General features: G+C 54.3%; 1 protein-coding gene across 3 annotated transcripts; it reads left to right on the top strand.

The window, feature by feature from the left end:
• The first annotated feature begins 347 nt into the window (after positions 1 to 347).
• Positions 348 to 16781, top strand: EPN3 (epsin 3). 3 transcript variants are annotated; one of them, XM_019542484.1, is made up of 10 exons: positions 370 to 806; positions 5800 to 6516; positions 7421 to 7539; positions 10715 to 10798; positions 11201 to 11308; positions 11924 to 12008; positions 12422 to 12712; positions 13291 to 13401; positions 14288 to 14500; positions 15032 to 16781. In XM_019542484.1, the coding sequence occupies exons 2-10, from the start codon at positions 5937 to 5939 to the stop codon at positions 15352 to 15354; spliced, it is 1914 nt and encodes a 637-aa protein (XP_019398029.1). In that variant the 5' UTR covers positions 370 to 806; positions 5800 to 5936; the 3' UTR covers positions 15355 to 16781. The 3 variants fall into 3 exon arrangements, with proteins under 3 accessions (XP_019398030.1, XP_019398029.1, XP_019398028.1); XM_019542483.1 differs by having other exon boundaries at positions 377 to 806; positions 12422 to 12709; positions 13288 to 13401; XM_019542485.1 differs by lacking the exon at positions 10715 to 10798 and having other exon boundaries at positions 348 to 806; positions 12422 to 12709; positions 13288 to 13401.
• The last annotated feature ends 41 nt before the right edge of the window (positions 16782 to 16822 follow it).

Raw genomic sequence — 16822 nt, 5'->3', positions numbered from 1 at the left:
AGAGACCTGACTTATTTGCTAATGCCATCTGAATCCTCACCCCCTGAGCCAGACGCTGTAGCTCTCCAGGGAAGGGGGGAGTATCCGTCATCCGAATTTAGGTCCCGTAAAAGCTTAATGCACATGATTGAAAAGCAGCGTGGTGTCACTGAGGCTGCATTTCAATGGGGCAGAGAAGCCTGCAGCCCCGGATGATGCCGGAGCGCAAGTTAAAAATAAAACTGCGAGTGGCTGGAAACCAAAGGAGACAGTGGCTGAGCCCGCACTGTCTGCAACATCGTCGTCCCCTCCAAGGGACCTCTCCGTCCTTTCCCAATGGCAGGCAGAGATGAAAGGGTTAAAGGGAGCCGCTGAGCCTGCCGCTGGTCCCCTCCCGGGCTTTGCAGGGGCTGCCATCGCTGGGATGAAGGGGAGCGTGAGGCTTTGCAAAAAGCCATGGGCCTGAAGGAGTTAATGAGAGCAGCCAATTCCTCCCGAGTCGTGTCCTGTTCGTGCTGAGACAGACCTGCCCAGCCAGCTGAACAACTTTCACACCCAGAGCTGGAAGATTTCTGCCCGTCTCGAGGAACCGCGCTCCAGTCGGCTTCCAGCCCCTTCGCCGGACCCCGCGGGGGCTGGAGCCCTGCTTGCATTGGATGGATTTAGGAGCTCTGGGCTTGAGCCTGCAGCACCTAAGCCCCGACAGCCCTCTGCGGGGAGCGGAGCTGTCTCCCGTGCAAGGGCGGACTGCTGAACACCATCTGCCTCTCGCGCCGCAGAGGGGGAGCTGCTCGCACAGCCTCGCAGGGAGGGAGCCAGCGCCAGAGGTAGGAGCCCCTGTCCTCGCCCGGCACTGCTGCGCTGGGATGCCTGGCACAGGAGCCGCGCCGCGATGCCCGTGGTGGCAGAGGAGGGGGCGAGGCGGGTGGGGAGGAAAGTCCTGGAGGCTGGAGCATCTCAGGCTGCAGCGCAGCGCGCCCCGGTTCCCAGCACTAGTTTGGCAGAGCCGTAGGATTCGTTTCCCGGGCCCTGGCCTGCCTGCAGCGCGCGGCCTGGGCCTTTCTCGGGGACGGCGGAGCTGGGGGACCCCCTGCCCTGCTCCCCGGCACAGGCAGGTGGGGGTGCAGGGTGCCTGCGCCCCAAGGGATAGGTGCCAAGGGTGCTCCCGGCTCTTTCGCCCCAAGCCTTCGCTGTGTTGGCACCCTCCCTGGCGGCCCTCTGGTCATGGGAGCGGTGCTGGCATTGCCGTTCGGCACAGAGTCCCCGGGCGCCCGCCCTGGGTCACCCTGCGCTTTCCCCTCCGGCCATGCCCCGTCCAGGGCAGGAGAACAGCCGGGCATCCCGTCAGGGGCGCAGGCAGGGGAGAAAACCGACGTGGATTATGTAACCCCTGCTGCCATGGCAGGTCTGAATGGCGGCGCGGGCAGCCGAGGGGTAAGTGTGCGCTTTGGATGTGCCCGCGTGTTGGTTCGTGAACAGTATCATTGATTTGAAGGCTTTTGCTAAGAGCCTCTGGGGTTGTCTGGGCTCTCGGGAAATGTTATGGGGGGGGGTCTCACAGCCAAGCCCCGCACTGAACCTCCCCCCCTCCTCTCTCTCCCCCTCCTCCTCTTTTCATCCCTTTCCATCTTGGTCAAGTCTGAAGGGAGCCCAAGCCCTTCCCAGTCCCTGGGGCTCGTCCTGGCCCCCGGCGCACAGGGAAGAGACAGGAAAGCGGGCAGGCTGTGGCCGGGCCTTCCAGGACCCCGCCGTGCGTCCGTGGATCCGGGGCAGCGAGAGCCTTTGCCAAGTGCTGGCGTCTGGCGGCGTGGTCCGGGTCGCCCTGCGAATTTGACTCGCACCCCTTTCGGCTCGTGCAGCGCTCTCTTGCGGGGAGGGCCCCGTATCCGACTGACGTTTAAACAAGTCTTCCTCCTTATCCCTTTTCCACCTGTCTCTCCCACCCTCGCTGTGGTGGCCTCTTCCTTTTCCAAACTCTCCCTCTTTCTCAGCCTCCCTTCCCTGTGCTTTCCTACCTCTTGCCCTCTCATTTTTTGTCTGTCCTCCTCTCTCTCTCGTTCCAGCCCCTTCTCTTTTGCTTTCCCAGTCCCCTCCTGGCCCCCTGCGGGGAGATCATCGAGGTGCCCCAGGTGGTGGCCACCGTGCCCTTCTGCTCGATGCCGAGGCTCTGCGTGTCCTTCTCCCCACCTGACAGCTTTTTGCTCAAGGTCACTGCAGTAATTCCATATGAGGCTGCCTGGTGCTGCTGCCTTATCTACTGTGCGGTTTCTGTTTCACTCCCTTTATATTCCTGGAGATATTGTGTTCAATCAAACTCGCTGCTTTTAACACCGCTGGCAGCCTTCCAGGCCCACGCGCGCTCCCTTCCTCCCCCACACCACCGCCCCCCTGCTTGGTGTTTCTTTTTCCTTCCCCTTGCTCTGTACTTCATAAAACACCAAAAACTTTCCAAGAAGTTTCGAAAGCAGGTGAAATCCGGCCACAGCCCTGTGTCCGCGCGGGCTGGGGACAATCGGACCTGTCACGTGCCGCCTGCTGCTCCTTGGTGCTGGGGGAGGGTGCAGGCGGGGGGCTTTTTCCCCCCGAGCTAGGCAAGAAAGTCCTGAGCGGAGGGAGAATTTAATCCCCACCAGGCTGCTGTTTGTAGCAGGGACGGTGGCACCTTTTTGGAGGTGGAACTTTATCAATGACCTTGTAGCTCTCGGAGAGGATACTGCTGATCTGAGCCCTGAAGGGTATTGATAAAGCCAAGTCCTTGCTTTTAAGCAGCGAGGAATAAATGCTCTAACCCCCTCAAACCCTTCCCGCCCCCCAGCACTTCTGTCCCTGATTGCAGTCATTTTACTGGCGTGTAGCTGCACTCAGATCTAAAGCCAGTAAATGGGCTGTATCAGGAAAGGAAATCGATACGAGGAAGCTTCTTTAAAGAAACTTCTTTGGCCGTGCGAGCACCGTCCTTGCAGACTCCTCCCCTCCGACTTCCCACGGTGGCTGGGGAGTGATGTGGCCATTCTCCGCGGCTCTTGGGGAAGGAAAGGCCAAGGCCACAAGAAGGGCCAAAGCCACGTCCTGACAAGCGAAGGGCCTGTGCGCACTGGAGGTGTCTCCAAGCAATGACGGCACACGACTGGTTTTGCTGGTTTGGATGATGCGCGGTGGGAGCCACACGTGCTTCATGGGCGTGTTCATGCAAGTGGGTGTTCAGCCCCGATTCAGTCATGAAGAAACGAGGTTTGCAAGCGGAGGTTATTTCTGAGTCACTTTGGGAGGTGAGGGATGAAACCCGATGTAGCAACCCGAGCGTAGGGAGGGCCACCTCCCTGCCGTTACCTTTAAGGATCCGAAGCCCGGAAGCTGAACCTGTTGTGCCACCCGAGGGGGGTGGAGTGCAAACTCACCACCTCTCTCCTCCGGCGTGGCTCTGGGTCTCCATCGTCGCAAGTGGGGCCTGGATTTCCCCTGTGGGTCAGTATCTCAGACGCGGTGATTTCCCAGAGTGCAGCGGCTGGATGGGGAAGCAAAGGACGTAGAGATGCAAAGGGGGGAGTTTAGGAAGAGAGGCCTGGTGTGGGCGCAAGAGGACCCTGGAGTAGCCTTGGGATTGAATTTTGGACTCTGCTCTTCCTATCACCAGGGCAGATTTGGAAGCTGGTTTCTAACACGCCGGGTCTTTTGCTTGCGACGTCCGTGAGTACGGGGCAGGGGGAGCCTTTGCCACGTGGTGGCTTGTCACAGCGTGATCTGGTTCGCCATACGGATTTTACTGTTGTGACAGGGGGGAAGGTTTCTCTCTGCTTGGGCAAGCCGGATCTGTGGGATCCTGCAGGACAATTTAGCTGCACTCTGCCCGCCACAGATGGTGTGTGTATGTGATAGCTTACCCTTGTGCAAGAAGTTTTGGTGCAAGCAGTTTTGAAGCAAGATGTTCTTAGCTTTCGGCACCCCACCCTGCCTCACAAGAATGGGAAAACTGCCATTTACTGGGTCAGCCCATGGGTCCATCTTGCCCAGTCTCCTGTGTCACGTGGGGACAGAGAGCAGATGCTGCAAGGGAGAATGAACTGGATATGACCAGGGTTTTTTTCCCCTGTTCCTTTCCCACTTGCAGCCTCCAGCATTTGAAGTCTAGGGCAGGCGTAGGCAACCCCTGGCATGGGTGCCAGAGCATGGCATGCAAAGGCACTTTGCTTGGCATGTGCACCTCAGGGCAGATGGCAGGGAAGGGGCAGGGGCTGTGCTGCCACAATAAGGAGTGGGCCCCCTCGCAGCTCACCTGCCCCTGGCACGCCAGCATCTTACAAGTCAAGGTTGTGGGTGTTTTTGTCACTGCCCGAAAACACTGCTGACCCCTGGTCTAGGAAGTTTGGAAGCTGTTCCCCCAACTTCCTTTTATTTTATTTTTTTATAGCTACTGATGCCCCTTTCCTCCAAGAATGTGTCCGATCCCTTTTTCAATCTGGTTAAACTGGCAGTGGGAAAAAGAACTTTCTTTTGTTGGTTTTAAACTTACTGACTTCTGCTTTGTAGCAAATGAATTCCCCCCCACCCTGCCCCTGACCCCAGTAGGGATACTGGCAGCAATATAACAGATGCATTGCATGTTTCTTTAGTGAGCTGGGTGCCTTTGAAAGGTGCTGGGCTGACAGCTCAAGAAACCGGGCCCTTCTGGTTACCTACCAGATAGTCCCAGTGACAGCCTGAGACTGTATGGCTGGTTGGATGGAGCCCAGGCAGCAGAAGCAAGCGTGTGCGAGTCTTGGCTCTGCAGTGCCAGCTCTCCGTGCGTCACTTCACCCCGCGTCTCGGTTCTCCGTCCTGTAGCATGCGGATAACAATGCTTCCCTGCCTTGCAGGGGCTTGCTGTGGATTAATTTAGTTAATGTTTGTAAAGGGCTTTGGCAGTGTAATGTGCTGAGTATTACGGCCACAGGGTAAGTAGGAGAGGCTCAGGCAGCCCTGTACCAGAAAGCCCCCACCTCTGCTGCCCCTGGGGAGATGGAGAGGCACTCAGTGGCCAGAGCCTCGTCCATACCTGGGCTAAAGGCACCAAACCTGTTTCACAGCCATATGCAAGTGCCAGATCCTCCTATGCTGTAGAGCAGGAGTTCCCAAACTTTGGTACGTGCACCCTGGGGTATGCAAAACATTTCTAGGGGGTACACAGGTGAAACTGTTGAATGGCAAATTCAATTTTCGTAATAATAATAATTGGCATTTAAGGGGTTAAAATATACAAGGTATGCTGGTAGGGGTATGTGGGCTAGCTGGTCAATCTGGAAGGGGGTACACAACAAGAAAAAGTTTGGGAACCTCTGCTGTAGAGGATAAAGGGGCTATGAGATGCATGAGCTTGAGGGGAGGATGGCTTAGCATATCCTAGATGCTCTCTCATGAGGCTTTCCCACCCTCCCACCCCACAAAAAAAGGGGGTCAAGCCCTCCAGGAGGCTGGGATGCTTCTCCATGCTGGTGGGACAGAGCTAGAAATTTGGCAGTCTCTGTTTCTGGCAGGAAATACCATGAGGATTGACTCCCCTGTGGTATTTCAGGCTCTTCCTGGGATCTGGTTCCAACTTCAAACCAGAGGGAAGGGGAAGTTGGAGCTTGACTCAAACTTCTTCTATAACATTTTTCCTTTCAGGTTTGGGAAGTAGCAGAGTAACAGGGGAGTGTCACCTTTCAAATTGTGTTTAATGGGGCATGATGATATGTCTTAAAGATGCAGCCAGACAACAACAGGCGTGGTTTGGAAGCGGCACTTGGGCATCTTTTGATCATTGCAGGTTGCATGTAACATTTGGTGTCTACCTCTTTCTTCCAGCTCAATGTAAAACCTATGGAACGAGAGCCCCTCCGCCGGTGAAGCTGGCATTGCGACTCTGGTTGGGAGCCCAGCTGTGTATCCCCCCAGCCTTTCCTTTCTTACTGTGAGCTGTGGACTTCCCCCAGGATTCAGCCATGACTACCTCTGCCTTGCGCCGGCAGGTCAAAAACATTGTGCACAATTATTCAGAGGCAGAAATCAAGGTGCGTGAGGCGACCTCCAACGATCCCTGGGGCCCACCCAGCTCCCTGATGTCTGAAATCGCCGACCTGACCTTCAACACCGTGGCTTTCGCCGAGGTCATGGGGATGATCTGGAGACGGCTGAATGATAGCGGCAAGAACTGGCGCCATGTGTACAAAGCGCTGACCCTTCTGGACTACCTCATCAAAACCGGATCGGAGAAGGTGGCCCATCAATGCCGGGAGAACCTCTTTACCATTCAGACTCTAAAAGATTTCCAGTACATAGACCGGGATGGCAAAGACCAGGGCATAAATGTCCGGGAGAAAGTCAAGCAGGTCATGGCTCTGCTGAAGGACGAGGAGAGGCTGAAGCAGGAACGGGCTCATGCCCTGAAAACCAAAGAGCGCATGTCCGTCGAAGGCATGGGCATCAGCAGCAACAGCAGCCACCAGCTCTCCTATGGCCGGCGGACATCCCAGTACGGAGAGGACTACGGGAGGCCCAGGGGGTCTCCATCATCCTTTAACTGTAAGTACTGCAGTGGTGCGGAGCGTAAGTGGGCATTTCCTCTTCTGGTATGGAGGGCACAGGTGCTTCTGACCACCGGGCTTTGGGGTCTGAGGTTCAGAAGAAATACTGGGGGTCAGCTTTGTATCTCTTGAGACCCCTCCGTGGCCCAGAGCATGACTGTCTTAGGCCAGTGGCTCACATATGCTATGGTTCCCTCGTAGCCACATTTCCACTGGGCTGATGATGCACTGAATATGGTTTCCTGTCTGTTTTAAAGCCATCAGATAAGGTTTGCCCTCAGTGCTAGTCACATGGAGCTGGTGTAGCGTAGGTGGCACTTTGAGGATAACAACTAAGGCTGTGACTCCACCCTGCGAAAGCCACTGTGTTTCCAGGGATCATCAGAGGTCACCTCCAATGACTTGCCTCAGATACCTTTATAAAGAGGATGCTTTTCCACCTTTCTGGGGACATTAGCCCCCAGTACAGCCCTGCCTCCCTCCCATCTGCCTTGTAGGCATAGCTGCCTGCCTCATTGCCACTTCTTGAAGGCTTTTACCATGATGTTTGGTGTCTTGTCTGCACCTGATGCACTGAGTAATAATTATCCCACCTGTATCCTGAGCCCAGACCCCATGCCCTTCTCCTCAAACGGACAGGCCTCGAGCTCCCGCTCTTTAAAGGCAGACTCCTTCTCTGTGTCCTCCACAACATCACTGATGAGACCAGCAGCTTCCCAAGCAGTTTCTCAGCCTCAATAGCCTTTAGCCTGAGCCGGGTGATGTTGGGAGAGGGAGAAGTCCACTGCAGAGGGGGAGGAGGGGTGGTCATTGCTGATTCACGCCTAGAAAAATCCCAATGCCGGGGACTCAGGCTTTCCTCCTGGTTCTTCCATCTGAACTCTTCCTCTTTGGTATCTCAGCCTCTTCCTCATCCCCTCAATTCACCTCCGACCTGGAGCAGGCAAGACCCCAGACCACTGGAGAGGAGGAGCTGCAGTTACAGCTTGCACTGGCTATGAGTCGAGAGGAAGCTGAAAAGGTAGTGTTTGCTGTCTCTCTCCTTTGGGGTTGGGTGGGTCAGGCCCACGAGAGATTCCTGAGCTCCATCAGTCACCACATTAACACGTGCAGGAGAGTTTTCTTCCTGGCTGCTCCCCACAGATGCTGTGAGTCAGCAAGTCTCGGCGTGATGAGGATGCACGGCGCTGCCAATGCACCATTTGGACACGGCGCGCTCAAGTGAGCCCACCTCCTTGTGCCGTGGCGTGCACTATTCTGTGCCTCTTAAATCAGTAGCAAATGCTCCTGGTGAGGCAGCAGCCGTCCCTCTAAAGCCTTTCTGCTCTGTGGGTGCCCTGAAATCATTGTTTTCCCCAAGTCATCAGGTGCTTTCAAAGAAAGTAAGAGGATACAGGTTCAGGACTTACAACAGGCTCCAACAGGTCCTATGTAATCCCCCCGCTTCAAATCCACTGGGTGAAATCTGACTCAATTAAACCTAAAGGGTGGTCTTGCCAAGGACTTCAGAGCTGCCTGTTACCTTTCCAGAGCGAGTTCCTCTGCCGTAATTACTTTACGTGTTAAGGTTCGGAGCGGAGGTACCCAGAAAGTTTCTGCTGTTTCCCTGGCAGATACCATGGACAAGCTGCGCCCCAGGGGGAGGTGGGTTCTCCGCACAGGGATGGCTCTGTGCCTTCGTGACACCAACTGCGCTTGGGTTACTGTTGTGCTGGTGTGTGCATGTGATCCCCGTCTTTATTCGACTTGACTGTGTTCAAATCCCTGTGGATTATTGAAAACTATGCTATGCAAAGCTCTGGAAAACACTGTAGAAAGCAATTCTGTGTTGGCCAGGGCAAGCAGAGGGGAGGGTGGGGGCACCAAATGACCTAATTTGTCTTCTCCATCTTTCTGTTGTATTGATTGTGTCGGTCAGTCCCAGAATCCCTGCCCCAGTGCGTCATTTATGTACATTCCCTCCACCCCCGCCCCTCTGCAAGTCTCCTATCAGGCGATCTGCTTCTCCCTTTCCAAATGGAGATGGTGTGTTTACACACATGCAATATGAGATTAGCTCCAACTGGCACTCCTACCTCTAAGGACACTGGTGACACAAGTAGAGAACAAAGCCAAGTGCCCCTTGGGTGACACTTTCAGAGGTGGGGCATTTCTAGCCCAGAGGCTTCTGGATTTAACTCAAACTTTGAGTGAAACGTCTCTCAAACTCCACCTGCTAGCCACCCCCCTCAGACCCAAGATTGTCCTTGGGGCCATGTTGGCTTTGAGCCACCAGACTTGTCTCGCTGGTAGGAAGGCACGCAGTTGCAGAGTCTGCTATTATGGCTACAATTTAAGTAGCAATCAGAATAGCTTCTGTTTCCCACCCTTCCCTTCCCAAGAGCTGTATGAGAGCCTATAAAAAGTGCATCCCAATTTTGTCCTGGGAATGTAGCCGTTTATAGCTTCTCAACCTTGCCGGAGAAGATCCTCTGAATAGTGCTGAAGAAACAAGCAAGAACCCCACTTGAAGCTATCTGGGCTCCAAGCCTTCACATAAATAGTCACCTTTCAGTGCCATCAGGCCTTGGGAAAAGATGCCATTGGGGTCTCAGCATGACCAACTCTATCCCTGGCAACTGTAACCCTAACTACATGTTTGGCCTTTTAGTAAGAAGGAACCAAACTGTGTCCTAGACCAGGCCAAGCCATCAGCACATGGGGATATGGTTAAACTACAGTCTGGTTCTGTCTCTGCTGACCCATAGTATACGAGAGCATCCCAATTTGGTAGCAAAGACAAGATCTCAGTCTTGTTAAATGGAAGGCGTAGAAGCATTTCACGGGGGGTGTCTGCGTGGCCTGTTGCACACATGTGGAGTCTCTGGTGTTTTAGCATTTAGTGAAGAGACAGAAGGATGGATGGAGTTGGTGATAAAGCACAATCTGCTTATTTTTTAGCAGCACTTGAGAGAAAAACGTGGGTGGCCTTGCAAAGTCGATGATGGGGAAATAAGGAGATTGGGGTTCTCTTCCTTGCTCTGCCACTTATGTATCAAGAGATCTGTGCTTCACCTATCTGTTCAACCATTTGAAGAATGGGGATAATACCATCACCGCAAGGGTATTATGAGGATTAACTGTGCAATGCCTATAAAGCCCTCTGAGACTCTCAGATAGAAAGGGCAGGGATCTGCTGTGCTTTGTCCTTCAGCCTGGATAGGAAAACCTGCTTTGAGATATCCTAGTAGGAATAAAGGAGCAGGGACATCTGCTGACATTAAAAGCAGAGCGTGTAGCCTTGGGGAGGGGTGCTCTTGATAAACATGGCTTCATCTAGGGGCAGAAGTGGGTCAGCAGGGAAGCTCAAAGGCCTGAGAAGCCAGGCAGTAAAATGCCTAAATAAAAACCATCAACCATCTGCACACCACAAAAGGGGACGTAAGCCCCAAACGCACCTGCAGAGGCAAGGTGCATGCATGGCAGTCATAACGAATGCTCGGCATCTTCCTCAAGCAACAGTAACTTCCAGTCTGAGGGGTCTCTATGCCCTGTCATTGAAGGGAAGCCAACTTCCAGATGGACTGCAGCAACCTACTTAATTACAAGCGCCTGGGTGGAAGGAGAGAAATCTTTTGACCTAGGGGAATAAGATGAGCATGAATCTTGAATATTCAAGCAATGCAAAAGGGTGTTGGTGTTAGAGCCCCAACCCAGAGACTTTGTTTTATAAGCTGCACATTCGTGTCTCAGAAAGGGGAAGGGCTAAGCCAGCCATGCCAGGACTCAGATGGGTAGTTTCAAGGTGTCTGTTCTTCAGACGAGAAGCTTCAGCCGTGGCTAAGTGGGCACATTGCTAGAGAGACAGCTGAGCAGATGAGCAAAGGAGGGGATGGCTGGCTGGTGGGTGGAGGGATTGAAGGAAGAAAAACATCGGTAGTCTCCTGAAGGAAGATCGGTGAACAGCTTGAAAAGTATTAGCACATGGATGATGGATGGAGGAAAGAATAAGGCAGTAAGAAAGATGGATGACTAGCTAGATGGAAGAATGGATAGCAACAGAGGAGGAAAAATGTTTAGATAAAAAGACGACTCGCTGTCTGAACTGACAGGCAATTGTGAAGGAAAGCTGGTTGCAAGGAAGGGCTTCATTTGTCAACAGGTGCAGAGACCTGGGATCAGAGCAGGAATTTCACTTAGCTTTCCTTCATTGGCAGAAGCCAGTTTCTCCAGCCTCCGCCACAGAGGAAGAAATGCAGTTGCAGATAGCACTCACCCTGAGCAAGGTGGAGCACGAGAAGGTACCCGCGCCCGGCTGCCCAAAAGGCACTTACCTCTTCTTGAATTTCCACTTTGTGAGGTTTGACCTGGGGCTTTGGAGCACTGAAACCACGCTACTTTCTACCTCGCTTGGTGTCTCTGTGGGGACGTGATGTATTCCAGCGCTTCTCCTTCTGCTACCTACCTGGCTGCAGACTTTACCTTCACAGCTCTTAAGCCTGTTCAATCAATATTCCTAATGGCAGATCTGTCCTGAAATGCTCAAACACAGTGGAAAACAATGCTGCTGGCTAACACTTTGGCACATGGTGGCCCCTACCCTCGGTCTCTCTACAGATAGGCAGTGCGCATCTGATTCTCTCTCGTCTTTACTCGTTACATCCCAGACATAATGAATAATGCATTGTCCATTTTGACTGCAGGAAGTGAGGGCCTGGCAAGGAGAGAACTCGCTGCTACAGAAGACCCTGGAAGAGACCCAGCTGGGTGGAGAGGAGGAGGAAGAAGAGGACAAGCTGAAGAACAGTCAGGTAAAAAGTGGTAGCAAGCACTGGGGGTTGGGGGCATCTGTAACGGGCTGCAGATCATTTCCTCTCTTGGGCATGGGCTCAAATGGTTGTGATCAGAAGTGATCTAGATGGCTGTGCAAAGTGATCTGCTGATTTCAGAGCAGCTCCTGCACTGCAGAGAAGAATCTCCATGACAGCCCAGACGAGGAAAGAGAAGGAGCTTTTGGCTCCTTGAACAGCCCGTCAGGCCTGGCTGCACTGTCGTGGGCTCTTCTGCATTTGTTCCAGGCGTGAGCAGAGGACTGCAGTTTTTCTGGAGGTCACGCCGCCTCTCTAACGAGTGCTGCATTCGCCTAAGCCAGAGCTGGACTCTCTCTGAAAGGACGTCTCTCTTGAGAGAAGGGCTAGAGCAGGGCATTCCCTGCTAACGATGCAGTTTGAGCTGCTTCTCTGTGGGCGAGGCCTGGGGTTAGCTGAGAAATGACAAAGGTCCGTCTGGGCCTGATGCCCCGGGGGCTAGCGTGGTGAGAGCAGGCCAGCCTCTGTAGCCCCAGGAGCTCTGTGGCTGGTATCGTGTCTAGCTGCTTTGGATTCCCCACACCGTAACCCCTTCCTTTCTCCTCCTTGCATTTCTAGTCCTCTATTTTGGAGCTGGCAGACATTTTTGGCCCAGCGCCGGCCACTTCAACCCGTGCTTCTGCTGACCCGTGGGATATTCCAGGTGGGGACAACTCTCAGTCTGCTAATGTTTGGGACAATGGTGGCACTTTCTCTCCTCCTCCAGCTCTGTCCTTGTCCGGCTCTTGGGATCCTAACAGTAAGAACATTGCTTACGGTCTCTCCCCGCCTGCCCGTGCCCTTTATCCTCCCCTCCCTCCATCCTCACAGCAGCTTATAAGTGGAAAGAGGAACTGAAGGCAGAAGGGTGGCAAGTGTTAAATGAACCCCTGCTTGTTTTCATGCTTCTCCTGCCTTGTGCCTTCAGTCTGCCTGGTGCTTTTCTTCTCCAGTTTCCCATTCCTGTGGCTTCACCCCCATCTTCATCCTTTCCCCTTTGTGCCGCCCACTGTGGGTCAGTCTTTTCCCTCCTCTCTGCCAGTTCCAGAGTCCTACATCTTCCCCTGTGTCTTTCAGATCTCAAGTCAAATGTGGAATCAGCATCAACCTCTTGGGCCCCTTCTGCTGACCCCTGGGCTCCCATCCCTGCTGCTTCCAGCGATCCCCTAAGCCAGACAGTATCTACCAACCAAGCCTTGGCAGCGCCGTGGGACCTGCCCCCTGTTGTCTCCTCCTCCTCTGATCCTTGGGGGAAGACGCCCCTGTCTTCAAGTTTCTCTTCTGTAGACCCCTGGGTGAAAGCATCCCCGCCCCCACCCTCTGCTGCCGATCCCTGGAGAAGTGCTGTCGAGAACCCTCCTGAGGCCGGTAAGAGAAGCCTGTTTTGTTCAAAGCCTCGGGGTTGGTCGTCCTGCCATCCTAAAAACGAGTCTTGTCTCTCCTTTGGGATCCAGGTTTCTCTTAATTACAGCTGCCTACATTTGCAGCCATTGAATTCAAATCAGCTGCTTACAAAGGGCTGGATGGAGTGGATTCTGCTGGCCTGAACTCCCAGCGGAGCTGTGCTGGACATGGGGCAGTACGAAGGAGATCAGGGTCTGAGCACTAGGAAACACTGGTTGTCTATGATTTGTATGTCTTTCCTGTCCATGCTCACTGGTGCGTTGGCCATTGATGTCCTCCAGTGACAGCTCATTGATTCACTGTCTGCTTTAGCCCTGGAGGTCCTGTTACCGTCAGGTCTCGCCGACTGACTTCATTTCTCTCTCTCTTTCCTTCTGCTCTTCTGCATTCTCTTTATCCCCCTCTCAACCCGTCTCACTTCTTTCTTTGTCCCTTTTTCCAACTGATGGCCCCTGCCCTTCTCTGATCTCCATACCTTCTCTGCCTCCTGCCTTCCTCTCACTCCCCTTGTTGAGCCCCTGCGTCTCCCTTCTTCCTCTCCGCTTCAGGTGGCGACGCTTTTGACTTGTTTGCAAACCCAGTAGAGCCAACAGAGCAGCCAGAGCAAGACAAACTACAGGCCCCATCATCTCGCAGATCCACCAGCCCTTTGGGTAAGAGAGGGCAGCAGATGGAGGGCTGGAGCAGAGGTGTGCTTGGGACAGCAGGGAAATTCATCTGTCACCCTCTGCAAGAGAGGGCAGCCTGTGATAAGCCAGAGGTTTTGCATTGTGTTGTATTTTTGGCTTGGCTGCCATGGTGTTTGCCTACAGACTGCACAGCATGCTGCTGCAGTGGCGGTCGGCAGTTCACCTCTCTGCCGGCCTGTCTACGCTCAGCAGTCAGCAGTGGAGCTAGCTTTAGCCAGCTCAGGTACTGACTGAAGACACGGTGGCTTCGCTCTAGGCCACCCCCACCCCCCAGGATTTCAAGTAGCCACCCTGCAGCCAAGACCACGTTGTCCCACCTTCACCATGGCTGGAACCTGGCTGGTGAGATCAAAACTGGCTTGGTGTCCACACACACACTCCAGTCACGCTTGCCAATCGCAGTGTAAACCCACCCCTGTGTTGGACGGGTAGCTGGAGGGTTTGCACGTGGGCTAAGGCAGTCTCAGCCAGCTGCAGCTTTCCATTAGCTACAGCTGTCTGGGGTGAGGTGGGGAAAGCCACGGTTCTGACTTGGGTAGAGAGAGAAGGCAGCTTCTCTCTCTACCGATGGTGCCATGCCCATTGCTTCTGCCCCTGGTCTCTGGCACCCTCTGTGTCAAAGGCTGCTGCAGACAGAAGGGCAGCATTGGTGCATGCGCCATCCATGCAGACAGCCTCAGAGAGAAGGGCAATGCTTCTCGGACCCTGGCCTATTCCCCTTCCCGGGTTTGCGTCGTTCTGCGTAGCTCTGCGCCCCTCCCGTACAGCAGGCCGGGCTCCAGCCTGCGGTTCTTTAGAAACACACTGTGCCTTGTCTAGCATGCCTTTAAGCCTCACGTGCTTGTTCTAGACTTGGACCCCTTTGGTGACCCAGTTCTGATGACCAAGCAGGACGGAGCCAAGAGTTTTGATCTCACCAGCCTTGCAGACTCCCTTACCGACTCCAGGAAAGACTGTAAAACGCCCGAGTCCTTCCTTGACCCTGCCGCCTCCTCCCTGGTCAATTTGGACTCATTGGTCACGGCCCCCCAGACCGCCAAGACCCGTAACCCATTTTTGTCAGGTAGGCTTTGGAGTGGCGGGGAGAGGGAGGACAGGGTGGAGGGAGAGGCATGCTGGAAAGGGCTGAGAGAGATGGTGCGCAGGTCCTGAGGGTTGTGGTGGGCTGCGTATGGAGAAAGGTGGGAGGTCCACCCCAAGGAGGTGATGCAGGCCCTTGAGAGCGTTCTTCCCACAACGCGCTGAGAACGGGTGACACCCACAGCCACTCAAGCCCCTGCATTTCCCTTGATCTTAAAAGACAAACCCAAATTCAAGACCTGACCCTGGCCAGGGAGCTTGGAGGTCAGTCTGAAACTTCTCCCAGGTGTTGGCTTCATCTCTAGTGTTATGCCTAAAGCTAAATGTTGCAGCCTTCTGTCAGAGTCCCTGGGAGGAAATGCAACCTTGAATGTTAGGGAACCATTGGCTCAGCAGCTGAATTCAACAAACCTGTTTGGAGAGCCCAGAGGCCAACTTTGACCTTGACCCTCGCTCCCATCCCCCTGTCCAGCAGGCTGCATCCCTGACAGTGCTGTGCTCTTTCTCCCGGCAGGTCTCAGTGCGCCTTCTCCCACGAACCCATTCAGCATTGGTGACCAGGCCAAGCCGACGCTCAATCAGATGCGGACCAGCTCCCCGGTGCCAGGCGTGGCCATGGGAATGACCATGAACTCCATGACATACAGTGCTTCGCTTCCTCTTCCGCTCAGCAGCATCCCGTCAGCAGTGACCCTCCCCGCCTCCATGAGTGCCTTCCCGCAGGCCGGAGCAGGGCCTTTTCCAGAGCTGCCCAGTAACTTGCCCCAGCCTTTATTGCCACTGACTGGCTCTACTCCTCTCCCCCCATCACAGGGAGGGAGGAACCCTTTCCTCTGAAGCCTCTGGATCTGTGTTACGTGTAGTCTATCTCGCCCCTTCCCCAGCTGTTTATACAGAAATCCCAGCATTTCCTCATGCAAAGGCCTTCAGGGCACTGGCTCATTAGCTGTGATGGAGGAAACCTCTCATCTGCAGCTCCTATTCCAGCACCTGCCTGGGTCACAGACAGACAGTTAGCATGAATATCCTTGCTTGAAGTGCTAGAGATGAGCCTGTTCCAGCATGGTGGGCAACAGATGGCTAGATCTGCCTCTGATGGCAACAAGGATGCTCTTGTTATCAGCTGGCCTTGCTGTGGTGGGCACTGAGTTGATGGCAGGGCCCTAAGAAAGGGCTGCAATTATCCAGGGCCCTCCGTGCTCCAGTGCTTTCTGCAAGGCTGCAGCCTAGTGTGAAGCCTTTTCACAGATGCCCAGTCTCCACAGGCCTCTTAGAGATCATCCTGGGGTCCTCCAATGGCAAGGAGGAATCCCTGTGTAATTGCACATAAGGTGCAATCCCCTGTTGAGGCTTGCAGCCACAAAGCTTGCACAGAGCAGGGGCTGGGTGACTGTGGTTTGGGACGTTTCCAGGGACAGAAATCCTCTGAGCCCCTTGCCTTCACCAGAGTCACCGGGTGCTTCTATGGTTACTGCACCCGGCCACGGTCACCCACGTGCTTCCACTTGAATGCTAAGGTTTGAGACCCTCTTCCTCTGCCTCCCCACCCCCATATTTGGGTGCCAATCTTGGGAAGCCTGCTGTCCCCTAAACGTTACTCGGCTTGGGGAACCACTCTCCCCTGCTGCTGTCTCCTGTGCTATTCTCCTAGCGACTGACCTCCGCTCCTGACCTTTTGCAGATGCTCCCGGTACACTGTACACACCCTTGCCTTGGTGCACATCCTTTCAGCATGACCCTCTCCCTCGAAACTCCCTGCTTGCACAGCCCTGACAGGCCTGTATGGCTTCTCCAGCTGCTGGATCCCAGTTTTGACCACTTGATGCTCTTCTGCCAGGACTGCTGTACAGTGTGGGATATGCACGCAGAGGGCTGGGATTATGTGTCCGGGAGATGAATACAGGGCTGGATAGGGTTTTCTAGGCTATGAAGTCCCCTTCCCTCCATTTGCAGGCAGTCATTAACCCAAGGAAGCCCCCAAATCTAGGAGATTGCTTGGGTTAAGCTCCAAGTGCCAGCTGTGCTGACTATATAGCCTCCATGCCAGTGCCTGTCTGGGAGGTGGTAGCTTAGGGGATGTCACACGGCAGGGGAGGGAGTGGGGCGAAGGGAGTTGTGCTGTACAGTTGGCATCGCTTTAGTGCATATGTTCAAACACTTCTCTAAAGCAGCAGCGGTAGCCCCAACTGCCTCCGAGAGTGGTGGCTCTACCAGACCGTAGGAAAACATGAACTGACTGTAAACAATAAAATATTCTAGCAGCTCTTGGTGTGGGACCTTCTTCCTTCCAAGGACATCACTCTAG

The sequence above is a fragment of the Crocodylus porosus genome, unplaced genomic scaffold (assembly GCF_001723895.1).
Source record: "Crocodylus porosus isolate Cpor-Errol unplaced genomic scaffold, CroPor_comp1, whole genome shotgun sequence".
Lineage (NCBI taxonomy): Eukaryota > Metazoa > Chordata > Crocodylia > Crocodylidae > Crocodylus > Crocodylus porosus.
This window is presented reverse-complemented; position numbering and strand designations above follow the sequence as displayed.

Excerpts from the sequence above, each read along its gene's own strand:
- EPN3 (XM_019542484.1), top strand. The coding sequence starts at position 5,937 with ATGACTACCTCTGCCTTGCGCCGGCAGGTCAAAAACATTGTGCACAAT. Across the intron at positions 7,540-10,714 it reads GTCGAGAGGAAGCTGAAAAG|AAGCCAGTTTCTCCAGCCTC; the intron begins GTAGTGTTTGCT and ends CTTCATTGGCAG. Across the intron at positions 12,009-12,421 it reads TGACCCGTGGGATATTCCAG|ATCTCAAGTCAAATGTGGAA; the intron begins GTGGGGACAACT and ends TGTGTCTTTCAG.